At 32.1% G+C, this 10,239-nt stretch overlaps 1 protein-coding gene across 1 annotated transcript; it reads left to right on the top strand.

Moving 5' to 3' along the window:
* Positions 1-8,974: 8,974 nt before the first annotated feature.
* LOC105617136 lies at positions 8,975-9,567 on the top strand. The gene is made up of 2 exons (XM_012198709.1): positions 8,975-9,137; positions 9,305-9,567. The coding sequence occupies exons 1-2, from the start codon at positions 8,975-8,977 to the stop codon at positions 9,565-9,567; spliced, it is 426 nt and encodes a 141-aa protein (XP_012054099.1).
* The last annotated feature ends 672 nt before the right edge of the window (positions 9,568-10,239 follow it).

Below are 10,239 nucleotides of genomic sequence, written 5' to 3'. Positions count from 1 at the left end.
TCGTATTACAGAACCTATCTCTGTCTTTCTCTCTCTCTCTCTCTCTCTCTCTCTCTCTCTCTCTCTCATGATCCCGTATTCATCGTCCATATGATCGACGAGCATTAACGTTTCCGTCACGTAGGCCCTTTGTGAAAAAATTTTTTATAAAAAAATTAAATCTCGTTATTCTCTTGTAACCATGTGAACAAGTGACCCACAAAGAAAAATTATTATAGATATTTCGTGAGTACTTCATTCGAATTATTTGATTCTTTATCTCGTCTTAATAATACATCGTATATTTCGATTCAAAAATTGATAAAATAATAAAATAACAAAAGCATATATACAATATTAAGAAACTTAATTTTAGATTTATATGAGAACAATCAATACTAGAAATTAAAGATCTGAAAGATAATGATCGAAGCTCTTTTAATGCTTAAAATAATTCAATCTTGAGAATTACTATATATGTAATTGCATATATACCACATTGTAATCTTTTTTGAATTACGCCCCGAATTGTTTTTCCGGATTATTAAACTACTTTAGTAATCGTGAATTAAATTGTTAAGTAATTTTAATAATTTAGTGCTCAATCAGACATCATATTATAAAGATGTAAATATATTGAAAAACTGTTAAAAAAAACGTATATATCTATATTTATTATAAACTTAACTGAAATCTCGCTTATTATTTCACAATTATTTTTAAAAGTTGCGATATCATTAGAAATATAATATAATAAATACTAAAACCTAATTTTAGCTTTAATAATTGAAATTTAAGAATAAAAATAACGTGACATAATAAATAATAGGGAAAATGCGATATAAGAAGAACGTTCAAGATAATCCAATGTCTTTCTTGACATAGGAATGTCATATTTCTCAGAACTATTTACATACATACGTCGACGTGCACGAAAGTAATGAGCATTCCTTCCCACAAATTATGCGCGGATTATGCAGCCTTTCGTTAATTACTAAATAGATCGTCTCGTCGCTAATTATCGCATCAATTAGGATGATGGCAGATCCGCGGATTAAGGAGCAGCGAACGTGTATAAAGAATGCAATTTTCGTCGTCTTGAGGATAGATACGATACCATGTCGACAGCAAAATAGGGCGAGAAGGGTGAGATCTCTCCGGTGAAAAGGACCTGAGTACCCCATGGAAAGATTTGAAGCGGCTCGTTATCCATGTGTAGGAGGCTCAGACAAACAGCCTCGTTTGTCACGCGCTGACCTCCCTAGAGGTAGGGATCTCTTATTCATTTCTTCCTTCTCTCGTTCATCTTTCTTCTCTCGTTCACCTGCTCAGAATTCTGACAGTCGGGAAGAACGCTCTCCCTCATAACCGAACAATGGCACTTTGGTACTCTTATGCAGCGAGTGAAAATGATTTTCTATGTAAAATAAAAGTGACTCTTTGTTTTTACCCATTATTCGTGTTAATTATTAATGGTAAAAGCCACTCTCTGGGAAGTTTTACCCGCGCAATAGCAAAAACTATATCGGAGATATATTTATTTTTCAATATTTTTTTACTGTGTGCTTAAAAGTATAAAACTTGTATAGGGCAATTTTTTTAAATCTCCGATGGATGGCTCTCGATATGATCGTGAGTGGTTACAACTTCGAAGGATCATAAAACGTACGTCCAAATTATTTTTACTCTATTTTCATTCTGTTCTCGTCGAATTTTGTAAAAATCGGAGAAATTGCGAACACTCCTTGTGTTAGAAAAATGCTCTCGACTAACCTCATAAAATGTCCCGAACGAAATACTTGCACGTACCTCGAAAAACAGTCGATTCACGCTTCCTTTGTCACCTTGCCAGCTTTAATAAGGGAAAACGGAAAAAAAGGGGAAGCAGTCCGAGATTAATTACGGATGACCGACTTTTTACTTCCGTAATTGGCATGGCCGCGCTCGCTGTTTTAACGGCGCCGAGTGTAAAATCACAAGTCTTCAAAATTAATTAAAGTAGAAGTAGACTTTTCGCGTGAGCTGCAATTGATAATAAATAAAGTTTTATAAGTCTTTAGACTTTTAATCAGAAATGATTGATATGAATGTATTAACGTAATTTTATTGCTGTTTGTATTGTATAAAAGCTTTAAAAAAATTTATTTATTTTCAATTTTTAGATTTGGTATATTTCTAAAAATACATCTTCTATAATCAAAAATAACTTGTCCGACAGACGAGAAACTTAATAAAACTAGTATCACCTTTATTAAAGTGTAGTACATCATTCCTCTACATTCCTATATCGTTGTTCTTTTATATTTCGTAATAATAGCACGTGAACGTTAAATGTGGCGACGACCAAAGTGACCTCGGTCTAGACATTCATTATTGATGAACCGTCACGTGGAAAATGGCTACTAAATGGCTAGTAACCTAAATTTATATAATATATTTTTATTATGTTAATTAGATAAATCGGAGAGCTATTGAATTTAAATATAATTATTATATGAATCACCGAAGCGGAATATAAGAATTATCTGCATAAACTAATTTGACTTAATAACGAATGAAAATGTAGTTCGTCTTCATTATGGCCAATGAATAATTTTTAATTCAATAAGTAGCTGACTTTACTTTCATCGAATTGTCAATAAATTGTTCCATTTTTCTGAAATAAACAGCATCGAACGAGAAACGATTTCTTCCTTCATCATAATGAATAAGCCGTAACGAACAATTACGCGAAAGTAATGTCTTAAACTGCGGAGAAAATTCCAATTAGATGAAAGTTCCACAGTAGTAGCTCAATAAAGATATTGCGTTAAGCACGATAATTGATTAGCACCGCCTTTGGGTCTCTAAACTTTGTATTCATTGAATTAAGAGCTACCCTTGAATTGATTAAAACGGTAGCCAAATTCATTTACGATATCATAAATCCGTTGGCACCTCAGTAACGCGCAATACAAATTCGCAATAATTTTCGAAGTATATCTCAATACGACGTAATTCACTGAATAGAAGCTATAAATCATACCTTGACTATACAGGGTGTCCCGTAATCACGATTTTTCGGCACTTCCGATGATCTAACAAAAATTATTTTGAATAAAAGTTAGTCAGTAGTTAATCGATTACAAATTGCAATATTAAAAATTTGCAAAATATTCTTTTTCACAAAATGTTCTTTTTTAGGAAAAAAGTCAAGGTCACCCTAATTTTTTTAAATGACACGTATTTTTTACTTCATAATATTGTAATTAAAGTCAAGACTTCAATGACCTATTATACTATAACCTTGAGATGACCTTAAAGTATCAGATGTATGAGATCAATGAACGAAAATGTTTTCATGAAAAATTATTTTGTATTAAATTTTACATGATTTTTATTACATTGTTCAGTAGAAAAAATCTATAGACAAATTGAGGAACCGACGTAGCCATTTCTGAATTCGTGATATTCCCGAATATAGTTCACAATTTATTACACACATGTATGTAATATGTAGGTAGAAAAAATGTACACAACATAACTTATAGTACTTGTAGCTTAGCTTGAACGCTTACGACAATTCTTATGTTCAATCTAATTTGTCATTAGAGCAAATCATAATTCAGTCTTATCTAAGAAAATGTATTCCTATAATAATATGCTGCTAATACAAATCTTTTTCTGCTGTAGAATATGTCTATATACAATAAAATTTAATATAAATAAAATAATTATTCACGAAAACATTTCCGTTCATTGACCCATCTAACTTTAGGGTTTTTTTTAAGGTCATATTGTAGCAGGTTATTGAATTCGTTTTAACATTAGTTACAATATTATGGAGTAGAAAATATGTAGTGCTATTTAAAAAAATTAGGATGACCTTGACTTTTTTCCTAAAAAAAAATATTTTGCAAATTTTTAATAATACAACTTGTAGCTGATTGACTTTTATTCAAAATAAACTGATTAACTTTTATTCAAAATAATTTTTGTCAGATCATCTGAAGTGATCACAGTTATGCGAGATATGTATATGTACTAATATATTATGTATAAAGTGCGGAATTATATCAGTTTTTAACTAAAGCTACATTTAAACTACATTCCACGATTTTTTGACTTTTCAAATAAAATAATTTTGAGATTTTTTTCCCTCAATCTTTTTCATATTGCAGGCACTAACTATTCAATTTCATTTTAGTAATGCAAAAGCTCATACAATTACAGTTTTAAAACACTGGTTTGTCCTGTTTCCGCTTTTTTCTCTTTTCCTCCTCATTTTTATTTTACTAGATCGCATTTACATTGTAACTACTCCAACGTTGCACAAAATCATGAGTACGGACTTGCGAACTATTTGCGAAAGTTATGATGCCCCAGATATACGAAAAACACGGGAGGAACATAACAAGCAGTAGTTTTCGTCGACACGGTAAAAAAAAGTTGCAGGGCTGCAATGGGACTGTACTGAACTTTCCGAAGTAGCTTCTGTCCGCGTACTGCAGTGACGACAAATGTTACCTCCGGGTTGTATGCGAGTCTGGGACAAATATATTTTTCACGCATCCTCTTTCCTATGCAAAGTGATGAACCTATTACATTGAGCGATAGCGCGTTTTCTAGATATCGCGATGTCCGTTGCGACGACTTTCTATTTATTCGCGAAATAACATATCAGTGGATTTTTGCGAAGATCACCAATAAGTCTAACAGAATAATAAGTCACTGAGAAATAAAATGTCATCGCTTGATTTCCTTTCTCTCTTATTCTGCTTTATTTTCAGAAATATCCTTACTTGAAATATTTCTTTCGATCAATATTTGTTAAGACGAACGAGTAGTGAACGCAATCAAATTTAAGGATTAAGCATCATTGAATCTTTCTTTAGATATTTTTTATATTGCATATTTAGAGGAAACTGGAGTCAAAAGTAACACAGATAAGTTGTAACACTTATATAAAAAATATATAAACAAAATATACACAAGCATCAGGAAGAAATATAAATAATTACAATTTTCTATCTCTTTTTTGAGCTTTTGTATTTTGTTTATAATGTTTTTTTATGTGTTATAATTTACTTGTGTATTACTTTTGACTCCAAGTCTCTCCTATTTATGCATTATTTTGTAAAACTATCTATGAATTGAGCGTATTTATACTGAAGAAATTGTTAAAAGAAAGTAAAGGCTCTTCTTCGTATTCCAAGTTAAACATAGCATCATAAGATGTTCGATGTTTATACAAAAGTTCCCGAGAACTTAATTCTGTGACGTTTTATTTCTTAAAATGGTCTCCACTGTGTATCGGATACCCGGAAAAAGATACGAAGTTCCACGGACAAAAGTAGAAAGGAAGTGCCTTCATCCGCACGTTCAACGAAATAGAAACCGTCGCTAGAGGTATATTAGATTTCCTCGAAAATAAACGAACATTGATACGAAAAGTATCGAAAAACCATGTATTACACATCGTGATTGAAATTGTCGCGAGACGTCAAAACGTAAATTGAAATTCGTATTTAAATATTACATATTGCGTTGTGTCGATATCAAAAAGTCCGGTAAATATTGCAACGTTATTTATTTGATGCTGCAAACACCACGATATACATTATATATCGAGCGATAAGAACAGTCGATTATAATTTGTATCTCGCTGGTTTCGTTTCGACTCACTTTAGAATAGTAAATTTTTCACACCTGAATTGACTCGCAGCACTTGTCATTTGCAATTAACGATTACATTTGTAACAAGGAAATGCAATTTTACGGCAAAACCAGGGACGATAATCTGTTTTACGTTCGTATTAATTTGTACAGAAAGCTCGGTTAGGTACTATATAAATCGATGAATATAATGCAACATAGTTGAATTCTATTTTTCGTATTTTCGACCAAATACATTATTTTAAAATTATACCTTTGTAACACAATTGGTATAATGTTCGTTAATAAATCATGGGTGTAATGTTTGATTGAAATAAGGTAAACGAAGCATTAAGCCGGTAACACGATTTAACGATACAAGCAATTATTAATGTCCCATAATTATTAGCACACGATTATTCAAAAGAGTGAATCACCGTTTCCCGGATTTACACAGTCATGTTCAACGTTACATTCATAAATGCGACTATTTTTCATTACTCGCTTCGAAAATGCGATTTAGCATTACACAATTATACAATTAATCGAGATTTTACATATTGATCTTAACGATTAATCACATTGTTTTAATGATGTCAAGAATGTAAATATCAATAAAGAATTGTCAAATCATAGCATACTTTTTATTTGATGACATAAGTCGATGATACAAATTAATACAAATGGAAAGCAATAATTTCAAACCATCATATATTTGATACAATGTATAGTCGTGAACAGAACGGTTGTAGCACTTTTTTTTTTAATGGAACTCAGCTTTACTCTTAGAGATTGAATGTAAATGATTAGATTTATAAGAAGTATAAATGAGATCTATAAGTAAGAACCAATCGCAAGCAAGCTATATTCCGAAACTCGAGAAAAAGTGTTGCAACCGTTCTGTTTACGACTGTACATTAACCATCGAACCATAATATATTTAGCTTGCAGCATTAAATTCATAAACGGCTGACCCGAACTATATACTGTTTTATGTGATATTAGGTAATTGATTCTCCGTTACTCAAAATTTGGTTTCGATATAATAGATAAATTTAATAGATATAATAGATAAATTTATATTTTATATTTTATATATTATAAATTTATAAATTATATTTTATTTTATTTTATAAAATAAATCTATTACTACATTTTATAAAAAGACACTCTATTCAAAATTTCACGTTATTTTGCTTCTAACATCGAATCCAAATTTTGAGTAGCGGAGAATCAATTACCTAATATTACATAAAACAATATATAGTTCGAGTCAACCGTTTATGAATTTTATATAAAATATTTATAGAATTATATATTATATAATATATTTATATGTACATAGAATTTATAAAACAATAAAAATAGCGTGATAATTAAAGGCATACCGTTGCAAACTTTTATCGGCAGAATTAATATTTCTCTTAATTCGCTGTACGAAATGCGTCAACGCGCGAATTCGAGGAGTAGTATTTATGTCGAGTACTTAATGGCGAGAAGAAGTTCGAAAGTTAAAGGGCTAAACTTACTGCTGCATTCCGACCTGTATGCAAGAGACTTTTCGCCGGATTACCGATTAAAAGTTTAACAGTCTGAACTTTTCAGCGACTTTACACAAAGCAGCAAGCCAAAGTCAACTTGGAGCACTGATCGCGCTGTCTTATAGAGCAGGATGTTTTAGAAGCTAATTATACATTGGAACAATCGTCGATTTATTTCAACGGATTCCTGAATTAATAGATCGCACGTGATCTGATTGATCATTAAAAACCTTGTCTTGATTTTCTTGCCAAAAATATTAACCAAACGAAGTACTTCATGAAAGTAAAACGTACTCGGTTCTGCGCGCGTTATGAAAGCGCCGCATAATATTAGCATATCCTTTTGGCCGTATAAAGCATATCTCTATGATAGAGCACGTCGAATATCATGCGACCGAGAATGAACGAGGAGATTGATGGAATTTTTGAGTTCGTCCAAATATTTCGTCCCTCTTTTTCATTCTTTCTGCCATCGCATAAATCGACATGACACCATTCCTCCACATAAATATACATACATTCATATATGCACACTTATAGTATATATGCTGTAGCATATGCACATATACTATTATTTCATGAAAATAATAGTATTATCCAGAGTTTTATCCAGGAAGTTCTAAATGCATATGTAACATATGTATTCATCTAGTAGATTTAGAAAAAAAACTATTTTTAGAGCAACAATCATAGAATAAAAAGCGACCATATCAAAGAGAAAAGAAAGAGAAAAGAGAGAAAAAGAGAATAAGTCATTGGAAAAAAACTGAAATATTATCTTTTAAAAGCATGGACATTAAGAGCGTTATGAAGTTACGTAACAAAGGAGAAGTTTAGGTGCCAAGAATATTAAGTTCTCCTAGCGCGCGCTCGAAAAGAAGAAAAAAGCGGAGTAAAAAAGGGAAGGAAAAAGAAAATGAAAGTGTCGGGAATATAGTGAAGAGGGAAAAATTAAAGCGTTGTTGAGGCGGCACAGAAGAAACAGCGTGTGATATATATATTTCGCCGTTGGAGATGCGACGTCTGCGGGCGAACTAAACTGAAACAATATTTGCATATCTATTTGTGAAGTACGATTCCACGCACTCCGTGGAATGACGCGAGTTCTTCCCGCCGCAATACCGACAAAACGTCAGGGAGTGAGCGGAAACAATGAAAGCTCTCGAAACAGACGGGGAGGAGGAGATGAAGCTCTCGCCGACGAAGCATCGTCTTGTGTCCAGAAGAAATTTCCGAGTGAAAACAGCGAAGCTATTCCCGGCGACCAACCGCCTCGTTGCTTCTTCCAGTTCTGCAGGGAGAAACTGAATCCTCCCCGTCCTTACAGTCCTTCCTCATCTGCATTTCGCTTTTATATACTTTCTTTCTCTTTATTTCCGCGCCGTCTTTATGTAGCGAGGCGAGGCAGAAGGAAGAAAAGCACTCTACTCGCGCAGATATTTCTCTTTATGTATACTTGACATATAAAAATTTCAACTCTGAGAATAATTCGTGTCGTTTGTTAAACACAGCTTCAGACGGTAGCGTTACTGTTGTGTTTTCGAGCGTGATAACCAACTTAAAGAATAGTGAGACCAGATTGTAAAATAATATGCCAGGAGAAACCAGAAGAATCTGACTTAAATTCTCATTGAAAGATCAAGCAACATGTGAAATACAAAATTCAACGTATAGTACATAAAAAATAACAAAGCCAAAATGATGATTGCATACCAAGATACGTGAATTTATCTTAAATGCCTAAATTATTTTGAATAACCTTAAATGACAAAATTCTAAGATATATAATTCATATTTGGTTGCATTACTGAAAAAGAATCATGAAGCGTGTTATATGTCCAACTATTGCACCATACGATAAAGTTTCACATAAAATTGACAATAACATTTTAACTACTAAATTGCCTAAAGATAAACATCGCATTCAAATCGAGGCTAGAGAAATTGACGAGCCTATCATTCATGTTAATTGTTTGGATAATGGTAAAGTATTATTACAATAATTGTAAAACTAATACAAAAATTTAAAAATAATCTATTATGATTTATGATTATTATTTCTACTTAATTATGATAGAAATACTGACAAGATTATTTGTAAAATTGAGATACATGTTGTTCTTCAAATTTATTACAAAATACCTTTCAAGGTAAGAAATGCAAGAACTGTCTGAAAATTAATGTAATACATGATCAAGAATTTACTCCTAAAAAACCGGAGGAAGAAATGTTATTATTAAGGACAACAAGACAAATTACTCCCACCAATGATATGAAACACAGTCTTGAAGTGGAATTTAAGTCACCACGAAATTATATTCCGTTGCCAGAACCAGGACCGTCGCCCATAATTATTCCGAAAGAACCTGTTATCTTGAAAAAACTTCAGGATAAAAATAAAAAAAGGAAGTAAAACAATGAAGATAAATATCAAGCACTTTTAAACATCATTTGTAAGAAATATTTTATTTGTGTAAGAAATCTGGAAAGAAATCCTAATTTGTGATGTATAACAAGGCCAATGATAGATACTTGGAAAAGTAAACTCATGAATCCAATAAAACTCTTTTAAAGTAAATATATCTACAATTCTTTACTAATAATATTTAAAAACTCTTTAAACATAATAAATACAAAAACAAAAAACTTTGTTAAATATGAATTAATTCATTTCATTCCCATGAAATTTTATTATCATTATTAGGAGTAATTCTCAAATAAAATGATAATCATATATTTTCCTGGCTTATTCTTCGACTATTATTGCAACATAGATTGAAACGATTTTGACGTTAGATACAAACGTCTTATAGATTTACGAGTTGCGAAACTGAAGTGTTCGCCACTTTGTCAAAAACATGGAGGTGTGCGCAGGGTCGAATAACGGAGCGATAAATCACTGGTGGTATTATATTCTTGCCCGTCTTGGGAAACAATAGATCATATTGCGTATATATACATACGGATACGTTGGTATTAAACCGTTTTTGGGCCCATTGTCGCCTATCGCCGTCGTGACGGCGACGATCTTTTTAAGCCGCGCTTTAAGTTTCACCTCCCCCCCTCGTCCTCTCTCTCTCTCTCT

The sequence above is a fragment of the Atta cephalotes genome (genome assembly GCF_000143395.1).
Source record: "Atta cephalotes unplaced genomic scaffold scaffold00011, whole genome shotgun sequence".
NCBI classification, from domain to species: domain Eukaryota; kingdom Metazoa; phylum Arthropoda; class Insecta; order Hymenoptera; family Formicidae; genus Atta; species Atta cephalotes.
Note: the sequence above shows the minus strand (reverse complement) of the source record. Positions and strands in the feature narration are given on the sequence as shown.

Excerpts from the sequence above, each read along its gene's own strand:
- LOC105617136 (XM_012198709.1), top strand. The coding sequence starts at position 8,975 with ATGAAGCGTGTTATATGTCCAACTATTGCACCATACGATAAAGTTTCA. Across the intron at positions 9,138-9,304 it reads TGTTAATTGTTTGGATAATG|GTAAGAAATGCAAGAACTGT; the intron begins GTAAAGTATTAT and ends ATACCTTTCAAG.